General features: G+C 46.7%; 1 protein-coding gene across 1 annotated transcript in view; it reads right to left on the reverse strand.

The window, feature by feature from the left end:
- Positions 1-23,990, reverse strand: part of SRBD1 (S1 RNA binding domain 1) — a 342,086-nt gene that overhangs the window by 148,570 nt on the left and 169,526 nt on the right. The window contains 1 exon segment of the mRNA XM_075338030.1: positions 2,642-2,733. Within this exon segment, the coding sequence (XP_075194145.1) occupies positions 2,642-2,733 (92 nt within the window).

Raw genomic sequence — 23,990 nt, forward strand, 5'->3', positions numbered from 1 at the left:
ACAGTCCAGCAAGTAACACATTGCTGGAATCAGGATTTCAGCTTTATGTGTACACTATGCAGCCAGTCAGGGGCGTAGGTGGGTTTATACAGAGTGTAGCATTCTGAGCTCTGCTAAATCTGTAGCAGAAAAAACAGTGATTGTATCAAAATGATAGCAAGCAGCCCAGAAAGTTGGTGCTGCTCTCGGATTACATAGCAAAAAGCTGACTCCCTTTAACGTCCATAGAGAATTTCTGCAATATCAGATATGGATATGAACGCCAATGGAAACTCGTCATATTTGGCAGTAAAGACTTTCTGTAACAGGGTTTCATGAAAAATGTTGGTCCATTAACCTCGTACAGCCTCTGTGTATCACAGTACATACAAAGGTTACCTGTAATTTGGCTGGGAATCTTAAAAACATCCATCATGCCATACAGTGCCGGCCGAACGTGCCCGGATCCACGAGGATACCAGAGATTATTAGGTGATGGTATATTCCACCAATATGTCATCACTTACTGAGCGGGGAAGACCCCTTTAGTGCCCCAAATCGGAAGCTCCTTCATGTGTTAAACCCATGGCAATAAACCTGTACTATTCACAGGATTAACCCCTTCAGTAACAGTCAATATTTATTTTAATTTTTTTTTTACACTTTCAGAATTTTTTGGTCCTTTTCTTTCAAAAACCATAACTTAATTTTCCATTTGCCTAAACGTACTAGGGCTTTTTTTTTTTTTTTTGAGGGAGGAATCCGACTTTTGAATGTCTACTGCATCATGTACTGAATAATTGAGGAAAAAAACGCCTTTTATTGTATTTTTTAGGAAGGCATGGTGACCGAAAAAAATTCTATTTTGGCTTTATTTTTTTATTTTTTCATTATGTAATCTAATGATCCGGTTGACTAATTTTACATTTTTGTCAGACTTCTATGTACGCAGCCATGTAACACCCATATCAGCGTCCCCCCACCGGGGACGTCTGTTCTCCCACCTGCCCGGACCTCCTGCGGTGGCTGCTTCGTCCCCAGTCTATGCTGCTGTCTTCCATAGCCTGTGTACACCTCATAGGCCTCCTGGTAGTGCCCAAAGAGTGCATGCGCAAGCAAGCCTCTGTTCTTAAAGGGCCAGCACACCCTGACCCGGAAGTGCCTCTCAGGTCAGCTGAGAGGTTTTAGGTATTTAAGGCACCTTCCCCTTAAGGGAGGTGACTGGGTAACGAGTACCTAACATTTGCAGTTCTCAGGTTCCATTATGCTGCTGCATTTGTGCTGTCTTCTGCTACCGATGCATAACTGTTATTCAGTGCATTACCAGTCTGCTGCTGTAATCATCCACGCCATCGCCTACCACAATACCCGCTACCGCAAGTATCCACATCGGCTGCAGCTGCTGCATCCATCCCGGCCGATTCCACTACACAGACTGCTGCTGTTCCTTTCCCCAGAGACTGGATGGCGTTTGTGGCACCAGCTGCCGAGGTACCGCAGATCCCCTGGGGCAGCCCTCTGCCGCCCACTTAACAGCATGTGTACCTGCTGCCACCCCCTATGGCAGTAATGAAAACTCGGCAGCAGGTCCTGTTCGCTCCTCCAGGCGAGTACACTTTCGGTGCACTGGGCCCACTAATACTGTGCCCACTCCGCAACCATAACAAGTAATGCCAAATGTTTTTTTTGTTTGTTTTTTTCTTGTTTGAGTTAGGTGGAAAAAGGGCAAATTTGATTTTTTTATGTTTTAAAAACTTTTTTTATTAACTTTTCACTTCACTTTGTCCACCTTTGTGGAAAGTTTTGAGTTTTTTTGTGTTTTGTTTTTTTTAATTAAATGCATATATTTTGGACTAAAAATAATTTTTGCAATTTTGCGTTTAATTAAAAATTTTTGCAAAATTTGCCTCTGTGCTGCATTATTACTGGCTATATAATGGGTTAACTGAGAATCTGTCAGTGAGCTCATTCTGGTGGTCCAATGGGAAAAACTTTTTTTTTTAAGCTACTCAGTGTTGATTTGATCACTTAAAAGAAGACTATACACGAAAACAAGAAGAAAAGCAAATGGTGCAAAATTTTTAAAGCCCCACTCTTAATTTTTTTTTATTGAACCTCTGAAGTGGTCCCTTGCCCGCTGTCTTTTACTCACCTGCTGCCTTCTTCATCGTTTATTGCTGCTGCTCAGTTAGGCTCCAGCGATTTGTTTCCTGCCGGCAGCTCCAGTGTTTCATGGAGGTTACAACTCAATACAAGTCTATGAGAGCCTGGTTCTGGCTCTCATAGACTTGCACTGAGTGCTTGTGACGCAACTTCTGAATTCCGGCCAGTCAGAGGTTAAAGTCACGAGGGACTGGAGCGATGTTGGTAAATGGTGAAGAAGGTGGCAGATGAGTTTATGATAGGGGACTTGGATTTAAAGCGCCACTCCAGCGCTGAGAAAAGATCCAGTGGACCCCAACGATGGCCACATCACAGTCTGATCAGCATAGGGAATTGAGGCACTTACTGAACTAGGATCGCTTCTATAGGTTGCCATTACCCAGAACAAATATCATGATGCAGACACCTCTCATCTTCCAGGCCTTGCTTTTATAAAACCTCTGACTTGGGTCAGTGATTGAGGACAATGTTAGTGCATTGCTGCCAGCAGTAATGTTACCTGCACTCCGCAGATTAGGGTCCAGATCTGGCATCTCTTTGGCAGCTTCGGGGCTCACACTGTAGATTGAGGCTCCGGCTTCATTGGTAATGCTGTATAATTCAGGAAAATGGTGCATTAGTCATCACGGCTTCTATAGGATATATCAACTTATTGCTCCACAGCTGTAATTTCAAGATTCCATCACTTATAACCACAGGGATTCTAGATTCACATATGAGCAGCATGGGGGTACGTGGGACATGGTCAGTGGATCTGGCATAATATCCCCTTAGTGACCACCGATATGACTTAAATCTGACCTAAAATATAAAAGAATAGCATATCCCGATGGGTGAAAATGCTGCAGCTGTCAGCTGTACACTACAGCTGACACCCTGCTGCATCACTCGCGATTGGTGTTGACATCAACCATGTGCTTAACCCCTTAGATGCTGCTGTTCATAGTGACTACGGCATCTAGACGGTTTACAGAGTGCGGGGGCTCCTCTTTAACCTCATCGGCACCGTGAGATTATGATTGGGTGGTCCTGATAGCAATATAAATAATGACTTTAGATTCTGCCAGATATAGTGGTCGCCTGGTCAGCAGTTAGTAACATCTAGGTGATAAAAAAATAACATCTGAAGGGTTAATAAACTGCTTAGCTGCAATTCTCTACATGTTGTGGGGTGCTGTTTTTAATATGGTGTCACTCTGGAGGTTTTTCCTGATATATAGGGCCCCCAACGTCACTTGAAACTTACGAGGTCCCAAAAAGAAAAATAAGTTTTAAAAAAGCCTTGGAGAGAAAAAAAAGAACAATTACTGCAACAATTTTAGCCCTTGTAACATCCTAACAAAATATACAGATGGTGCTGGTGTAAAGCAGACAAGAGATAAAGGTCATTAGAATTTTTAGAAATTTATGCCACATTTGTGATATTTTTATAAACACAAAACATATAGACCTAAATATACCGTTAACATAAAATATAATATGTCGCGAAAAAAAACTAAAAATCAGAGGCATACCTTGAAATATAGCAGGCTATTGCCCATAAAGTGACACCTTAGATTTGCCCGATCACTTTGTGGTTAAAACGTATCTACCTATTAGGTTTCCAATTTTGCCGCCAAAATAGATCAGCCCCGGTGAGGTACGGATTCCTCAAGACCTTGAGAGATATCTTGTCCAATCTCAAGATGTCGGCAGTGGATCCTATAAGTTGTGTGTTGGAGTCTCAATTTCAAAAACTGACTTTTGTAAATGGGTAGGAGGGGGATGCAGCTGCAGCTTCTTCCTGTCTGCCGGACTGAGCATAGCAGTCACGTTTATTGGATCTTGTACAAAACCTCTAAGAGTCGGCTTATTCCAGGCCTGAAGGAGCCGGCGTTAGCACTGCTTTATCCCAACAGCCATAACGTTTTTATTCTCCTATCAAAAGACTGTGCAGAATTATTAGGCAAGTTGTATTTTAGAGGATTTTTTTTATTATTGATGAACAACTATGTTCTCAATCAACCCAAAAGACTCAAACATCAAAGCTTAATATGTTTGGAAGTTGGAGGGGTTTTTTTTAGATTTGGCTATCTTAGGAGGATATCTGTTTGTGCAGGTAACGATTACTGTGCAGAATTATTAGGCAACTTAATAAAAACCAAATATATTCCCATCTCAATTGTTTATTTTCACCAGGTAAACCAATATAACTGCACAAAATTTAGAAATAAACATTGCTGACATGCAAAAACAAAACCCCAAAAAATTAGTGACCAATATAGCCCCCTTTCTTTATGATCACACTCAGCAGTCTACCATCCATAGATTGTCAGTTGCTTGATCTGTTTACAATGAACATTGCGTGCAGCAGCCACCACAGCCTCCAGACACTGTTCCGAGAGGTGTACTGTTTTCCCTCCCTGTAGATCTTACATTTATGATGGACCACAGGTTCTCTATGTGGTTCAGATCAGGTGAACAAGGGAGCCATGTCATTATTTTTTCATCTTTTAGACCTTTACTGGCACGCCACGCTGTGGAGTGATTGGATGCATGTGATGGAGCATTGTCCTGCATGAAAATCATGTTTTTCTTGAACGATACTGACTTCTTCCTGTACCACTGCTTGAAGAAGTCGTCTTCCAGAAACTGGCAGTAGGTCTGGGAGTTGAGCTTCACTCCATCCTCAACCCGAAAAGGTCCCACAAGTTCATCTTTGATGATACCAGCCCATACCAGTACCCCACCTCCACCTTGCTGGCGTCTGAGTCGCAGTGGAGCTCTCTGCCCTTTACTGATCCAGCCTCTGGCCCATCCATCTGGCCCATCAAGGGTCACTCTCATTTCATCAGTCCATAAAACCTGTGAAAAATCAGTCTTAAGATATTTCTTGGCCCAGTCTTGACGTTTTAACTTATGTTTCTTGTTCAAAGGTGGTGGTTTTTCAGCCTTCCTTACCTTGGCCATGTCCCTGAGTATGGCACACCTTGTGCTTTTTGATACTCCAGTACCGTTGCAGCTCTGAAATATGGCCAAACTGGTGGCAAATGGCATCTTGGCAGCTTCACGCTTGATTTTCCTCAATTCATGGGCAGTTATTTTGCGCCTTTTTTGCCCAACACGCTTCTTGCGACCCTGTTGGCTATTTGCAATGAAACGCTTGATTGTTCGGTGATCACGCTTCAAAAGTTTGGCAATTTCAAGACTGCAGCATCCCTCTGCAAGACATCTCACAATTTTGGACTTTTCAGAGCCCGTCAAATCTCTCTTCTGACCCATTTTGCCAAAGGAAAGAAAGTTTCCTAATAATTAAGCACACCTTATATAGGGTGTTGATGTCATTACACCACACCCCTCCTCATTACAGAGATGCACATCACCTGATTTACTTAATTGGCAGTTGGCTCTCAGCCTATACAGCTTGGAGTAGGACAACTTGTATAAAAAGTATTATGGGATCAAAATACTCATTTGCCTAATAATTCTGCACACAGTGTATGTATTTTAGAAAACCTGTTTCTGTTGAAGCAGCAAAACTGTAGTTTTATTGGTGGCATATTGTGATAGAAAAAAAAAAATATTGGTTAGAAGAATAACAGGTTTTTTTTTTTTACATAACTTTCCATACTGGACAACAGTATGATACCTTTTTTAAGGAATTTAATTTTGATATATTAAAATTGCATGCCATCACCTTTCAAATTCCTGTATCTCCCCAGTCTGCTTACCTGCCTCCAGCTACATTGATATCGGCACAAACTCACTTGGAGTACAGATGATGGCAGTGATGAGTCAGCTCCTCCTTCTCTGAGATTCTGTGCTTATCAAAACAATCTCCTACAGCAACTTGTACCTAGAGTTAGTGAGATGCAGGTGCTGACCCTGTCACTGCCATCATCTGTACTACAAATGAGTACAATGTAATGCAGCTGAAGGCGGGCAAATAACCTGGGGAAAAGCCAGGTTAGGAAGTCCCTTGTATACAAAATTTATTTATCTATTTTTCACAGGGATGAAGAAAAATCCTCAAACTGATATGCAAAAGTTGAATAACTCTCCATGATGGACAAAATAATATATATACAGCTCTGGCAAAAATTAAGAGGTCACTTCCAAATTGTCAGTTTTTCTGATTTTTCTCTTTATATAGTATATTTAGGTATATAGGTATATTTTTGAGTAAAGAAGGGAATTTTGTTTACTTACCGTAAATTCCTTTTCTTCTAGCTCCTATTGGGAGACCCAGACAATTGGTGTATAGCTACTGCCTCCGGAGGCCACACAAAGTATTACACTTTAAAAAGTGTAACCCCTCCCCTCTGCCTATACACCCTCCCGTGCATCACGGGCCCATCAGTTTTGGTGCCAAAGCAGGAAGGAGGAACTTATAAATTGGTCTAAGGTAAATTCAATCCGAAGGATGTTCGGAGAACTGAAACCATGAACCAAAAGAACCCTTCAACATGAACAACATGTGTACACAAAAGAACAACAGCCCGAAGGGAACAGGGGCGGGTGCTGGGTCTCCCAATAGGAGCTAGAAGAAAAGGAATTTACGGTAAGTAAACAAAATTCCCTTCTTCTTTGTCGCTCCATTGGGAGACCCAGACAATTGGGACGTCCAAGAGCAGTCCCTGGGTGGGTAAAAGAATACCTCGATAAAAAGAGCCGAAAAAACGGCCCTCTCTTACAGGTGAGCAACCGCCTCCTGAAGGACTCGCCTACCTAGGCTGGCATCTGCCGCATCATAGGCATGAACCTGATAGTGTTTCGTGAAAGTGTGCAGACTCGACCAGGTAGTGCTGACACACCTGCTGAGCCGTAGCCTGGTGACGCAATGCCCAGGATGCCCCTACGGCTCTGGTAGAATGGGCTTTCAGCTCTAAAGGAATCGGAAGCCCAGAAGAACGGTAGGCTTCAAGAATCAGTGTCTTGATCCACCGAGCCAAGGTTGACTTGGAAGCCTGCGACCCCTTACGCTGGCCAGCGACAAGGACAAAGAGCGCATCAGAACGGCGCAGGGGCGCAGTGTGCGAAATGTAGAGCCGGAGTGCTCTCACAAGATCTAACAAGAGCAAATCCTTTTCACAATGGTGAACTGGATGAGAGCCAAAAGAAGGTAAGGAGATATCCTGATTGAGAAGAAAAGGGGGGTACCACCTTAAGTAGGAATTCCGGGACCGGACGCAGAACCACCTCATCCTGGCGAAACACCAGGAAGGGGGCTTTGCATGACAGCGCTGCTAGCTCAGACACTCTCCGAAGTGATGTGCCTGCCACTAGGAAGACCACCTTCTGCGAAAGGCGTGATAGAGATAACTCTGAGGACGCTAAGAGCCAGGACTCAATGGCCACCCAGTCAGGTTGAAGGCCGCAGAATTCAGATGGAAAATGGCCCTTGAGACAGCAAGTCTGGTCGGTCCGGGAGTGCCCACGGTCGACCCACCGTGAGGTGCCACAGATCCAGGTATCACGACCTCCTCGGCCAGTCTGGAGCGACGAGGATGGCGCGGCGGCAGTCGGACCCGATCTTGAGTAACACTCTGGGCAGCAGTGCCAGAGGAGGAAATACATAAGGCAGTCGAAATTGCGACCAGTCCTGAACTGATGCGTCCGCCGCCAGCGCTCTGTGCTGGTGGTTGATGTACGCGACCGCCGTGGCGTCGTCCGACTGTATCCGGATCTGCCTGCCGTCCAGCCACCGCTGGAACGCCTTTAGGGCTAGCTACACTGCCCTTATCTCCAGAACATTGATCTGAAGGGAGGACTCTGTCGGAGTCCAGGTTCCCTGAGCCCTGTGGTGGAGGAAGACCGCTGTCCACCCTGACAGACTCTCGTCCGTCGTGACCATAGCCCAGGATGGGAGCAGGAAGGATTTTTCTTTCGACAAAGAAGTGGGAAGAAGCCACCACTGAAAAGAGGTTTTGGCTGCCAGTGAAAGAGAGACGTTCCTGTCTAGGGACGTCGACCTCCTGTCCCATTTGCTGAGAATGTGCCATTGGAGTGGACGCAGATGAAACTGCGCAAAGGGAACTGCCTCCATTGCTGCCACCATCTTCCCTAGGAAGCGCGTGAGGCGCCTCAAGGGGTGTGACTGGGCCCGAAGGAGAGAGTGCACCCCTGTCTGCAGCGAACGCTGTTTGTCCAGCGGAAGCTTCACTATCTCTGAGAGAGAATGAAACTCCATCCCGAGGTAAGTCAGTGATTGGGTCGGTGTCAATTTTTACTTTGGGAAATTGATGATCCACCCGAACCTCTGGAGAGTCTCCAGAGCAATGTTCAGGCTGTGTTGACATGCCATGACCTTGGTGAAGACCCGTGGGGCTGTCGCCAGGCCGAAAGGCAGAGCCACGAGCTGAAAGTGTTCGTCCCGGATGGCGAAACACAGGAAGCGTTGATGCTCTGGTGCAATCGGCACATGGAGATAAGCATCCCTGATGTCGATTGATGCTAGGAAGTCTCCTTGGGACATCGAGACGATGACAGAGCGGAGAGATTCCATCCGAAACCGTCTGGTTCTCACGTGTCTGTTGAGCAGAATGAGGCCCAGAACGGACCGGAATGATCCGTCCTTTTTTGGTACCCCGAACAAGTTGGAGTAAGGACCGCGACCACGTTCTTGAAGCGGAACGGGGATCACAACTCCATCTGCCTTCAGAGTGTTCACCGGCTGAAAAAATGCATCGGCTCGCTCGGGGGGCGGAGATGTTCTGAAGAAACGAGTCGGAGGACGAGAGCTGAGCTCTATCCTGTAACCGTGAGACAGAATGTCTCTCACCCATCGGTTTTGGACATGTGCCCACCAGGCGTCGCAAAAGCGGGAGAGCCTGCCACCGACCGAGGACGCGGTTTGGTGAGGCCGAAAGTCATGAGGAGGCCGCCTTGGAGGCGGTTCCTCCGGCGGTCTTTGTAGGACGTGACTTAGACCGCCATGCAGAAGAGTTCCTCTGGCCCTTCTCTGACCTGTTGGACGTGGAGGAACGGGACTTGGCTGAGGACCGAAAGGACCGAAACCTCGATTGTATTTTTCGTTGCTGAGGTCTGTTTGGTTTGGACTGGGGTAAGGACGAGTCCTTTCCCTTGGATTGTTTAATAATTTCATCCAATTGCTCGCCAAACTAACGGTCGCCAGAAAATGGCAAACCGGTTAAGAACTTCTTGGAAGCAGAGTCTGCCTTCCATTCGCGTAGCCACATGGCCCTGCGGACTGCCACCGAATTGGCGGATGCTACCGCTGTACGGCTCGCAGAGTCCAGGACGGCGTTCATTGCGTAGGACGAAAAAGCCGACGCCTGAGAAGTCAAAGACACAACCTGCGGGGCAGAGGTACGTGCGACCGCATTAATCTCAGACAGACAAGCTGAGATAGCTTGGAGTGCCCACACGGCTGCGAAGGCCGGAGCAAAAGACGCGCCTATGGCTTCATAGATGGATTTCATCATGAGCTCTATTTGCCTGTCAGTGGCATCCTTGAGCGATGAACCATCTGCCACTAATACTACGGATCTAGCCGCCAGTCTGGAGACTGGAGGATCCACCTTGGGACACTGAGCCCAACCCTTAACTACGTCAGGGGGGAAAGGGTAACGTGTGTCATTAAGGCGCTTAGTAAAGCGCTTGTCCGGAAATGCTCTGTGCTTCTGGACAGCATCTCTGAAGTTAGACTGATCGAAAAACGCACTCCGTGTACGTTTGGGAAACCTAAACTGGTGTTTCTCCTGCTGCAAAGCCGACTCCTCTATAGGTGGAGTTGGGGGAGAAAGGTCTAGCACCTGGTTGATGGACGTTATAAGGTCATTTACTATGGCGTCCCCTTCAGGTGTATCAAGATTGAGAGCAACGTCAGGATCAGAGCCCTGAGCTGCGACCTCCGCTTCATCCTCCAGAGAGTCCTCATGCTGAGACCCCGAACCGCGTGATGAAGTCGGGGAAGGTTCCCAGTGAGCCCGCTTAGCCTGTCTGAGGCTGCGGTCCGTGTCGGAGTTCTCACCGTGGGATCTGGGTGCCACCCCAGGAGCCCTTTGCTGTACCGACCGAGAAGGGCCTGGGGGCGATGAACTCACAGTGCCCTGGCCCTGTGTTACCGGTTTGGACTGCAAAGCTTCTAGTATCTTAGCAGACCATCTGTCCATAGACTGAGCCATGGAATGTGAAAGCGACTCAGAGAGTTTCTCAGTCAAGATTGCAAACTCTGTCCCTGCCATCTGTGCAGTGGAAACCGGCGGTACCACCTGAGCCGAGGGTCCCACCAGTGCCGGAGGCTCTGGCTGAGTGAGTGCCACAGGGGCCGAGCATTGTACACAATGAGGGTAGGTGGAACCTGCAGGTAACATAGCCGCACAAGAGGTACAGGTTGCAAAATAAGCTTGTGCCTTGGCACCCTTGCTCTTTGCGGACGACATGCTGTTGTCTCCTCTTAGAGTGATCAGTGAGGGTATATAGCCAAAAGCAAATAATGCTGCCGAATAGAGAAAATGTATACAATATATATATATATATATATATATATATATATATATATATATATATACACACTTCGGCACACAAGGGGGGCCAGCACCTGATAACTGGTGTGGCTTACCGACCGCCCAAAGCGGTGGTGTGTCCACCAGATTCCCTGCCTGGGACTCCCAGAGCTGCAGAGCTCATTCTGAAATCCTCCACCGGCAGAAGTGATTATAACAATGGTGCCTAATAAAGTGCGGGAATCTGGTGCCCCACAGTGCTCAGTGAGGGGGGAGGAGGATACCAAAGTATGCTCCAGCCCTCACTGCCGACGTCCAGTCGGCCCTCCCGCCCTTACCCCTGACTGGCAGGCCTGGGGGCGGGAGTATATGGTACTAGGCCGCAAAAGCCGGGGACTAAAGTTAAAAACGCGGCCGGCAAACAGGCGCGGTCGGCGCGGTAGTCCCGGTCTCACAAGCCACACAGCAGCCGCTGCGGCGTCTGTAACACAGGCGCTGCATACACCGTCCCTAAGGGGACACAGAGTACCTTATGGATGCAGGGCCCTGTCCCTCATGATATCCAGTCTCCTGTCCGTCAGATTCCCCCAGGGGCTGCGGATAGAGCCCGGTCCCAGTGAATGGCGACCGGTTAGGATCCCACTTCTCCCAGAGCTGCAGAGCTCGTCCTGAAATCCTCCACCGGCAGAAGTGATTATAACAATGGCTGCCAGCGTTCTGAGGGGAGGAGGGAGCCGTGGGCGTGCCTAATAAAGTGCGGGAATCTGGTGCCCCACAGTGCTCAGTGAGGGGGAAGGAGGATACCAAAGTATGCTCCAGCCCTCACTGCCGACGTCCAGTCGGCCGTCCCGCCCTTACACCTGACTGGCAGGCCCGGGGGCGGGAGTATATGGTACTAGGCCGCAAAAGCCAGGGACTAAAGTTAAAAATGCGGCCGGCAAACAGGCGCGGTCGGCGCGGTAGTCCCGGTCTCACAAACCACACAGCAGCCGCTGCGGCGTCTGTAACACAGGCGCTGCATGCACCGTCCCTAAGGGGACACAGAGTACCTTATGGATGAAGGGCCCTGTCCCTGATGATATCCAGTCTCCTGTCCGTCAGATTCCCCCAGGGGCTGCGGATGGAGCCCGGTCCCAGTGAATTGCGACCGGTTAGGATCCCACTTCTCCCAGAGCCTCTAAGGGATGGGGAAGGAAAACGGCATGTGGGCTCCAGCCTCTGTACCCGCAATGGGTACCTCAACCTTAACAGCACCGCCGACTTAGTGGGGTCAGAAGGGAGCATGCCGGAGGTCTTTTGGGGGGCCCTCTTTTCTTCCATCCGATACAATCAGCAGCTGCTGCTGACTAAAATGTGGAGCTTGTGTGAATGTGTGCCTCCTTCAACACAAAGCATAAAACTGATGGGCCCGTGATGCACGGGAGGGTGTATAGGCAGAGGGGAGGGGTTACGCTTTTTAAAGTGTAATACTTTGTGTGGCCTCCGGAGGCAGTAGCTATACACCAATTGTCTGGGTCTCCCAATGGAGCGACAAAGAAATGTAAATTGTTCTTATATTCTATAAATTACTGACGTCGTCTCCTAATTTTGAAGCAATAAATTTTGTATTTATTTTCTGAAAACGAGACATGGTCAAAATAATAAAACAATGCATTGCTTTCACACCTCAAATAATGCAAAAAAAACCCAAACAAGTTCATAATCATTTACAAACAACAATACTAATAATGTTTTATCTCAGGAAGATTCAGAAATCAATATTTTGTGGAATAACCATGATCTTTAATCCCAGCTTTCATGCGTCTTGGCTGCTTTCCACCAGTCTTTTGGGTGACCTTATGCCACTCCTGGCGCAAAATGTAAGCAGTTTTTCTTTGTTTGATGGCTTGTGACTATCCATCTTCCTCTTGATTACATTCCAGAGGTTTTCAATGGGGTTCAGGTCTGGAGATTGGGCTGGCCATGACAGGGTTTTAATGTGGTGGTCCTTCATCCACACATTGATTAACCTAGCTGTGTGGCATGGCGCATTGTCCTGCTGGAAAAGCCAGTCCTCAGAGTTGGGGAACATTGTCTGAGCAGAAGGAAGCAACTGTTTTTCCAGGATAACCTTGTATGCGCACTACTTCAGTTTGAAGCCAGGACGCGTACACCCGGCTTCATAGTGCGCATGACCAGAACTCCGGGGTCATGCACACTGAGCCGAAATCCAGCGGCGGAGAGGTGAGTGAGATCACACTTTGATGCTGCATATTCATGAGCATGATAGCACGTAGGGGCACACTAACATGCTAATGAAGGGCGACTGGCCGGGGAACTAACACCCAGAGGACTACTGCCCTCGCTCATTAGCATACGATAAAAGATATTTACAAATTCATTTTCTAAAGATCCCTTTATCTATGATAGTGTATACAGGTACGGTAAGGCAGGGATTAGTAATATGCACCCAGAACTGCTCGTGGTTCTGCGTGCATATTACACCTGACAGGTTCCCTTTAAGATCCTTTGGGCAAAAAGTGGGAGGAAATTTTGAGTTTTAATGTTTGCATTATTTTTAGTCTGGTGTTATAGACGGGCTGTGCAAAATTTAACCAATTTGGGTGAAAACTGTGGTTTTGTATTGAATGGGCTCCACACACAGATTTTCTGCTTGCTATATATAGATAGTAATCCAGAATTTTTTACAATTTGGCATCTATACTGCGTATTAATGAGAATTGGATTTAAACTGAAAATGTAAAATAAAGAAATTAGAAGACATTATCACCTTGAAGCGACCACCATTTTTGATATTCTTAGGTTATTAATATTTGAGCAAATGTTGTTATTAGTTTAATAATCATTTATTATAATTTTCCTTAAGGCTGCAGCACATTTCAGCACATGAAGCATAAATGCCAATAAATACAGCAAGAAAACAATGCAAAAAGTCTAGTCCATTTTGGTTGAAGGAGCTGGGGAGAATCCCGCACTACACGAGCTCTGCAGACGCCTGCTGTATGATTTATGACAATCTGGACGGAGACGACTGCTGCAGCTAAATCCGAGGGGATAAGATGTGAAGTGTAACGATGGCACCACCTAGTGGCCATTGTCATGAACACACCAGAAAAGCAAAAAGTATAGAAAGGTTTAGGCTAAGTTCACACATCAGTTTTTTGCCATCAGGCACAATCTGGCGAAAAAAGTAATGCAATGGATCCATCGAAAAAAATCAGTTGCATCAGTTTTTTCCATCAGTTCCTTCAGTTTTTTGATGGATCCGCTCTGATACGGAGCATGCTCAGTTAAAAAAAAAAGGAAATCGGCGCCGGATTCCGTCATAACGGATGACAGCCGCGATCCGGTTATTTTTTTGCCGGACATAAAAATGTTCATTTCAACGTTTTATCCGGCCGCCGGACAAGCAAATTTTGCCGGATCCGGCAAAAACTGGATGAAACGCAAGGCCATCCGGCCCAATCCGACGCTAATGAAAGTCTATGTGGGAAAAAAACGGATCCGGCGGCAACGTTTTTTCATGTTTTTGCCGGATTGCGCCTGATGGCCAAAAACTGATGTGTGAAAGCAGCCTTATGGGCATGTGCACATGTAAAGTATTTGGTGTAAAAATTTCTGCACCATTTCAGCGTCTCCTGGCAGGAAAAACGGGGCGGCCAAAAAGCATGTGTCTGAAGAGAGTCTTTTGCTGCAGATTCTTCCCATGCAACGTGTGCACACAGCCTAAAAGGCAATTTACACAAGAAAAGCTTTGTGTAAACAGGTGAAGCAGATGAATGCTCCCATAAAGGTGACGATATAACCAATAATCGTTATCACAATGCGGGGTGTAAACATGAATTGTATGATTGGCGCAGGAGTAGAAAAGCGCAGAGCAAAGAAGCGCAATCGGGTCTTCTCTGCAGAGACCCGTGAGAATAAACAGAGGATTCGCTCACCAACACTGATGAGATGTGGATGTTTGGCAGCTGCTGCAGGGACCATGACCCATAGATCCACTTTTATTCTTGAATATATTTTGTATAATCTGCGCTGCTGCAAGAAGGGATCAAAGTGCACACATGCGGATTATTCGACGCGTTTCAACGTAATCCAATTTATTCTACTTGGTGGTATCCTGATGAAGTTGGACTACTTCGAAACGTGTCGAATAAACCGTCCATAATCTGCATCTGCGTACTTTGATCCCTTCTTGCAGCAGCGCAGATTAAATAACATTTTCTAGTTAATAGTACATGACATTTGATATTAAAAAAAAAATGTGTCGAAATGATGAATTTAGAACAACGGCTTAGGCCAGTTTCACCGTGCGTTCCGATCTCCGTTCAGTGGTCCTGATGGGACTTCCGTCCGAACCCCTGCATAATGGTTTCGGACATATGCGCCAACGGAGCCAATGACTAGTATACTACATCTGGGAGTCCGCCTCCAGTAAGCGTGTAGTCCCGAAAATGATGCACGACAGAGCACACGGTGAATCTGTCTGCACCATTATAGTCAATGGTCCCATTGGTGCATGCGTCCGAAACCCATTTTGCGGCGGAGGGTTTGGACTAAAGCCCCAACGGGACCACTGAATGGAGATCGGAACGGAGCGTGAAAGCGGCATTAGATATTTGGGATACGTGTAAGTACTTGTCTGTCATCATCCCTAAAGTGTGAGCATGTATCCAACTTAGGGGTACTTTGCACACTACGACATCACAAGCCGAGCACGATAGTCCCCACCCCCGTCGCACATGCGATATCTTGTGATAGCTGCCGTAGCGAACATTATCGCTACGGCAACTTCACACGCACTTACCTGCCCTGCGACGTCGCTCTGGCCGGCGACCCGCCTCCTTCCTAAGGGGGCGGGTCGTGTGCCGTCACAGTGACGTCACACGGCAGGCGGCCAATAGAAGCGGAGGGGCGGAGATGAGCGGGACGTAAACATCCCGCCCACCTCCTTCCTTCCGCATAGCCGGTGGAAGCTACGTAGTTACTGGCGCCGGATGTGCGTCACTTTCGATTTGACCCCGACAACATCGCAGTAGCGATGTCGCAACGTGCAAAGTACCCCTTAGATTCATTCTTATTGATGTATCCAACTTAGACAAGCCAACAATCAGGGGGCCATGTTGGTAGGAACTTGTTCCTAGCTATCGGCTTGTCAATGACCTGACACACGAGTAAAATGCTCATTAGTCGTCAGGTACAATCATTTTGGCTGCCTTAAAAATCATTGTTCTCGGCAGCACATCATCCTGAGTGAATAGTACATGTGCTGTCAAGAACATGATTGTTAAATGTCCATAAAATTATGGTCAATCTGTCCAAATTTGGCGCTAAAAACGCTTGCCGATTGGCATGTACATGGAGGATACTTAACGATCTGGATCGGTCCGTGTGAGAGACGTATTCTTAAAATTCAACATCTAACCAGCAGGACTGGAAATAACCAAGGCAGCAGGGTGGCTCAGTGGTTATTATTGTTACCCTGCAGCATTGGAGTCTTGGGTTCGGATCTGACCAGGTTTGTTTGTTCCTGCTATGATTTTATAGGTTTCCCCTCACAGACCCAAATACATGCTCATAAGATAATTAGGAATTTAGATTGTAAAGGACAGAGAATGATGCAAGTGATGACAATCTTTGTATAGCAATGTGGAACATGTTATCTTATATATGGAACTAATAATAAAAAATATTGCTAAAGAGAATAAACTTCCTTTCCACGTCTGGAGTCTCTTCTATATCTAAGGACCTTCTCATTGTATAAATTCCTGTAGTGGTAATGCATGGGCTTAAAATACTAATTCCACTTGTAACTCATCTACTATCAGAAAATACCACAAAGCTGCTGCCCGATTTCTGCTGAGGTCCCTTCTTCTGCGCTGACCCCAATCCAGACAGGTGAAGCACAAGTGAAAAGGTAGGGAACCAGAGAGAGGGGGACCAAACACAACAATATAGGCATTTTCCTACTACCACACAACATAAAAGGGGTTAGTTAATTAGAAAATACCACAAAGCTGCTACCAGCTTTCTGCTGAGGTCCCTTCTTCTGCGCTGACCCCAATCCAGACAGGTGAAGCACAACTGAAAAGGTCTGGAACCAGAGACAGGAGGAATGAAGGTCCAACCACAAAAATATATGTGTTTTCTTACTACCACACAAATCCATCAGAAAATACCCAAAAGCTGCTGCGCTGACCACAATCCAGACAGGTGAAGCACAAATGAAAAGGTCTGGAACCAGAGACAAGGGGAATGGTCCAACCATAAATATATATGTGTTTTCCTACTACCACACATAAAAGGGGTTAGTCATCAGAAAATACCACAAAGCTGCTGCCAGTTTTTTATGGAGGTCCCTTCTTCTGCGCTAACCCTAATCCAGACAGGTGATGCACAAGTGAAAAGGTCTGGTACCAGAGAAAGGGGGAATGTGGGTTCAACCACAAAAATATAGGCGTTTTGCTACTACCACCCATAAAAGGGATTAGTCCATCAGAAAATACCCCAAAGTTGCGGCCAGTTTCCTACCGAGATCCATTCTTCTGCGCTGACCAAAATCCAGACAGAGAATGAACAAGTGAAAAGGTCTGGTACCTAGAGACAGGAGAATCAAACACAAAAATATAGGCGTTTTCCGACTACCAGACAACATAAAAGGGGTTAATCCATCAGAAAATACCACAAAGCTGCTGCCAGTTTCCTACCGAGATCAATTCTTCTGCGCTGACCCCAATCCAGACGGGTGATGCACAAGTGAAAAGGTCTGGTACCAGAGACAGAGGCACCAAACACAAAAATATAGGCGTTTTCCTACTACCACACAACATAAAAGGAGTTAGTACATGACAATTATTTATGATCCACAAGATAAGTGAGAAATGTATGATTGGTGGGAGAAAGGGAACCCCACAATCCTGAATACAGAGGATTAAAAGTTCTGTGTCAACGGATTGGTAATGTCTATTAACACCTATGGTGGCGGTGGAACACCAACAATAGCATAGGTTATAAATGTATAAATCACTAAGGGATGGACTGGCGATCATGCAAATGGGGGTCCCAAGTGCCATGAGTGATGGGATCAGTAATACATAAGCACGACCACTGCTCCATTTACCAGTTTTCCTGTGGATAAATAATAAATCCCTTTGATGCTTGGTGTCATCAGTCAGACGTCAGTTGAATGATCACTGACACATCACCTCTATCACCCCAGACGTACATGTGGCCATGACTTCATTCATAAGGAGGATAAGTGGCCTCCAAAGACATCAGACACTGCTCATCCTAGAACAGGAAGGACGGGATCTTTCATCAATGAAGCTTAGGACTTCAGATCATCTTTGTGTCTTGTTAAGAAGGAGGCTTCCTCCGGGACTAATCTGATGTCCAGATTCACTCAATGAACGGAGACAAAACCACCTGCAGCAGTGAAATCACCGGAAGGTTTACAGCAGCCGGCCAGGGACGAGTGAACGGATCCTGTGAGAAGCACTGACCCGTCCATGTGATTATATAAGTGCTGATAGCCATATGGAGTGAAATGTCAGAATGTGCATAAGGTGACCCAAGGAAAGCAACAACAGACCATCAACTTCACAGTGGAAGTTATAGCTTCCATCACCATCAAATTGGTGGGAAATTTGAAGCAAGATCTGCACTATATGGACCAAAGTATCAGTAACTTTCCACATCGCACCCACCGGAGATTTTCTGACCTTCAATTCTTCATGCATTGACAATTTTCTCGGAAGACTTTCTATAAGACTTTGGAGGGGTTTGCGGGAATTTTTGCCCAATTGTGAGGTCAGACCCTGATGTTGGGAAGGCGGCCAGGCTCAATGTCTCCTATCTGGTTCATCCTAAAAGTGTTGGATGGGGCTGAGGTTTGGGATCTGAGCGGCAATGAATGTTCTTCCCACAAAGCTCCCCCAACCATGTCTTGACCTTGTGAACTGGGCACAGTCATGGGGAACAGAATTTGGTCTTCCCAAAAATGGTTGTCACAAAGCTGGAAATTACCATTGCCAAAATGTCTTGTGCTGAAGAATAAAGCTTCCCCTTTACTGGAACTAAGGAGCTGAGGCTGACTCCTGAAAATCAATCCCATAGATTTAGCTATCCTCCACCAAACCTTACAGCTGGGCAGGAAATGTTCTCCTGGCATTTACCAAACCCAGACTCATCCAACAACAGATTGCCTGATAAAGAAATCCAGTGGTGGCGGCTTTACACCATTTCATCCGACGCTCGGCATTGTGCTTGGTGATGTACGGCTGAATGCAGCTGCTCAGCCATGAAGCTCCCAGCGGACGGAGTGTTTGTGCTGATGTTACCATAGGAGGTCAGGACTTTGTAGCCAGCAGAGCGTTAGTGACTATTTTGCCCTCTGCTCCTCAGCACTCGGTCCCCCGCTCTGCAATGTTATGGGGTTTCCACTTTGTGACTTACTTGCTGCGATTCCTTCTACTTCTCAATAATATCACTCACTGTGATGGGGAAGATTTAGGAGGAAGAGTTGTCATGAGGGGACTTGTTACACTAGTGGCTCCTATTACAGGTTAGGGTTTCATAAAAGAAAGGTCCACCTTGCTACGGTTGATGGGCCAATTCATGTGCTAAGTTCCTTCATTTTGTTTTTTTAAGTATATTTCATATAGCAGTAATGCAGTTTCAATGTCATATTTTCATATATTCTATGTTTGTACAATTCTTAGCACTTAGAGATTGCCGCTGTATCCTTTTGTTTATTTATTGTGTAGTCATATCAGCTTGAAACTCTTCACACTTGTTTGGAGGGGCTGGTCAGTTGTTTGGGTTTTTTTTGTAACACATTGTTAGTAAAAGTAGATGGTATAATGGTGGGCTGGAGGTTATATACTGGGGAAATGCCGCACTAAGGGGGCAATGGGGCCAGATGTTTTACCCTGGGAAAATGGGGCCAGAGGTTTTATCCCTGGAGCAATGAAGCCGGATGTTTTACCCTGGGGCAATGAAGCCGGATGTTTTACCCTGGGGCAATGAAGCCGGATGTTTTATCCTGGGGGAAATGGGGACAGGTGTTTACACCAGAGGAAATGGCGCCGATTGTTTTACGTCAGGGAAAATGGGGCTGGATGTTTTTCCCCAGGAGCAATGAGGCCAGATGTTTTGTCCCAGGGGAAATAGAGACGAATGATTTACCCCCAGGCAATGGGGATGAATGTTTTACCCTGGAGAGGTAAATGGGGCAAGATTTTTTTACCCCAGGAGCCATGGGGACAGATGTTTTACCCCAGGGGCATTTGGGACAGATGTTTTAGCCTGGGGACAATCGGGATGGATGATTTACCCGGGGGCAATCGGGATGGATGCTTTACCCTGGGAGGGGAAATGGAGCAGTGGATGTTTTACACTGGGAGCAATGGGGCCTGATGTTTTATCCTGGTGACATTGGGGACGTTTGTTTTACCCTAGGGACAATGGGGACGATGTTTTAGCCCAGGAGGGAAATGGGGCAAGATGTTTTACGCCAGTAGCAATGGGGCCGGATGTTTTACCCCGGGTGCAATGGTGCCGCATGTTGTACATCAGGGGTAAATGGGGTTGAGTGAAACACCTGATGAGTGTCCCGATACTTTCCCCCATGTAGGTTTAAAGCCAATGCAAAAACTGGCGAGTGTATAGTTCTCCTATAAAATACAACCTTTATCTGCTGGTCATCCACTAATGTTTTGTTTGGTCATTAATTACAAAATTAAATATTATAATATGATGAAGTGGAAAACTTTAATTCTCTATAAGATGAATTTTAAATTTCAAAAGGGGGTGGGTGGTCCAGCTTCAAAATCAGATGACACGGATAGCTTGAAAATAATACAATCCGGCATACTCTCCTGACCTAACCTCCAGACATCCAGCACAGCACAGGCTACTCTGGGTGTCCACACCAAGATTGGAATTGATAATGTAAGGGGACATCAGTTTCTGTCTTGGCGCGGACCCCTTATTACCCTGATTGCCACCGCACTAGGGCAATCAGGAAAATCCGGGTAAAGTTCTGGGATTGTCGCATCTAATGAATTTGGCAATCCTGGGCGGCTGCTGGCTGCTATTTTTTAAGGCCCCGTTACACGCTACGATTTATCTGATGATATGTCGTCGGGGGTCACGGTTTTCGTGATGCACTTCCGTCATCGTTAGCAACGTCGTTACGTGTGACACCTACGTGCGACTCCGAACGATTGCAAATAGGTTGAAAATTGTTGATCGTTGACACGTAGTTTAGTTTCAAAATATTGTTCGTTGTTTGGAACGCAGCAGACATATTGCTACGTTTGACACCCTGCCAATGACGAACAACATCCACACGACTGCCTTGGTCAAACAATATATCGCTGAACGATGTTGCGTCGTTTGTGAGATGTGTAAGTGTGACCGCTACTAAACGACCTATGTGCGATTTCGGCAAATCGTAACTACGATCTGGGCGTGTCACTAGCTACTGAGATCGTCAGATAAATCGTAGCGTGTAACAGGGCCTTTAGGCTGGGGGACCCCAATAACCCTGAGCCACCCCAGCCTGAGAATACCAGCCCCCAGCTGTTGGGCTTTATCTTGGCTGAGTATCAAAATTGGGGTGGGGTCCTCACAGATATAAAGGCCTGCGCTGTATCCATGGGGGTTAAAGATGGTGAGTCTGACATTATTATTTTGAAGTCATCCCTGCCTCTTATAAATTACTTGATAATATATTTCCTCCACGCCTCTGCCATTCAGGATCTGTGTAAAGCCAAAAGCCAGTCCTCATGTCCGTTGCCAGAATCTGTAGACACACGACACAAACCGTGCCACCACTTTCTACAACACCACTCTCACATCAGCTATTGATTCAGTCGCTCCCCTTGTGCACGGCAGAGTGAGACAAATCAATAGACAACCCTGGCACAACAGCCTCACTAAAAAACTGCGGCAAGTGTCTAGGGCTGCAGAGCGGCGCTGGAAGAAAACGCACTCCCAGGAAGACTTCACCACATTCAAAAATGCAATTCACACATTTCGCTTGGCCCTTACCTCGGCTAAACAGGAATACTTCAGAAACCTCATATCCTCTTTAACACACAACCCCAAACAGTTATTCAATACTTTCAACTCCCTCCTTCGCCCACCACTGCCCCCTCCAACCTCCCTCATTTCCGCAGAAGAATTTGCCACATATTTCAAAGAAAAGATCGACCAAACAAGACAAGTCTTTTCTGCTCAACCACCACAACCCCTTCATATAACAGACCACTGCTCCTCCCCCATAAACTTCCTCTCCACTATCACCGAAGGAGAGCTTGCACATCTTCTCTCAAAAGCGCACCTCACCACCTGCGCACGTGATCCCATCCCAACCCACCTCCTCCCCAACCTCACCACTATCCTAATTCCAGCATTAACCCATCTCTTCAACCTATCTTTAACAACTGGTACCTTCCCTTCTGCCTTTAAACATGCAACAGTCACACCCATCCTAAAGAAACCTTCCCTCGACCCAACCTCTGCTGCCAGCTATCGCCCCATATCGCTACTCCCATTCGCCTCAAAACTCCTGGAACAGCATGTCCATGCTGAAATTTCCTCCCACCTCTCCTCTAACTCTCTCTTTGACAACCTACAGTCCGGCTTCCGTCCACATCATTCCACTGAAACTGCCCTGACAAAAATCACAAATGACTTACTTACTGCCAAAGCTAACAACCACTTCTCTATACTCCTACTTCTAGACCTATCCTCAGCCTTTGACACTGTTGACCACTCCCTGCTACTACAGATCCTCTCTTCCCTTGGTGTCAGAGACCTCGCCCTCTCTTGGATCTCTTCATACCTCTCCAACCGCACTTTTAGTGTCTCCCACTCCCACACAACCTCTTCATCCCGTCCTCTCTCTGTTGGTGTCCCTCAAGGCTCTGTCCTGGGACCATTACTTTTTTCTATCTATACATTTGGCCTGGGACAACTCATAAAGTCCTATGGCTTCCAGTACCACCTATATGCCGATGACACTCAGATCTACCTCTCTGGCCCAGATGTCATATCTCTGCTGTCCAGAATCCCAGAGTGCCTATCGGCTATATCTTCCTTCTTCTCCTCTCGCTTCCTAAAGCTCAATGTGGCCAAAACTGAACTGATCATCTTTCCTCCATCTCACCTACACTCTCTACCTGATCTATCTATTACAATAAATAACATCACGCTCTCCCCAGCACCCAAAGTTCGGTGCCTCGGAGTGACCTTTGACTCTGCCTTGTCCTTCATACCACACATTCAATCCCTCACCACCTCCTGTCGTCTTCAACTCAAAAATATTTCCAGAATCCGTCCCTTCATCAATTCTCAATCTACAAAAATGCTAGTGCATGCTCTCATAATCTCCCGCCTCGACTACTGCAACATCCTCCTATGTGGTCTCCCTGCTAACACGCTCGCCCCTCTCCAGTCCATCCTTAATGCTGCTGCCCGACTGATCCACCTCTCGCCTCACTACCACCCCGCTTCTCCTCTCTGCATGTCCCTTCACTGGCTCCCAATCTCCCATCGTATCCAATTCAAACTACTAATACTGACTTACAAAGCCATCCACAAATTGTCTCCTCCATATATCTCTGAACTAATCTCTCGCTACACTCCAAAACGTAATCTCCGGTCCTCCCAAGATCTCCTTCTATCCTCCTCTCTCATTCGCTCCTCATGCAACCGCCTCCAAGACTTCTCCCGAACATCCCCAGTCTTCTGGAACTCACTGCCTCAACACGTCAGACTATCTACTACACTTGCAAACTTCAAACGGAACCTAAAGACTCATCTGTTCAGAAATGCCTATAACCTTGAATGACCTCACTGCCCCACCACCGTGCGGAGCTGCCGCCCCACCACCGTGCGGAGCTGCCGCCCCACCACCGTGCGGAGCTGCCGCCCCACCACCGTGCGGAGCTGCCGCCCCACCACCGTGCGGAGCTGCCGCCCCACCTACACCCCACCTACTGTCTCCTCCCCATAATCCTATAGAATGTAAGCCCGCAAGGGCAGGGCCCTCTTCCCTCTGTACTAGTCTGTCTACTGTAACTTGTATATGTATTTTGTATGTAACCCCCTTCTCATGTACAGCACCATGGAATCAATGGTGCTCTATAAATAAATAATAATAAAAAATAACTACAGTGTGTGTGTGAGAGAGTGTGTGTGTGTGTGAGAGAGTGTGTGTGAGAGAGTGTGTGTGAGAGAGTGTGTGTGAGAGAGTGTGTGTGAGAGAGTGTGTGAGAGAGTGTGTGTGAGAGAGTGTGTGTGTGAGAGTGTGTGTGTGAGAGTGTGTGTGTGTGTGTGTGAGAGAGTGTGTGAGAGTGTGTGAGAGAGAGAGTGTGTGAGAGAGCGAGTGTG

This window comes from Anomaloglossus baeobatrachus, chromosome 3 (assembly GCF_048569485.1).
Source record: "Anomaloglossus baeobatrachus isolate aAnoBae1 chromosome 3, aAnoBae1.hap1, whole genome shotgun sequence".
Taxonomy (NCBI): domain Eukaryota; kingdom Metazoa; phylum Chordata; class Amphibia; order Anura; family Aromobatidae; genus Anomaloglossus; species Anomaloglossus baeobatrachus.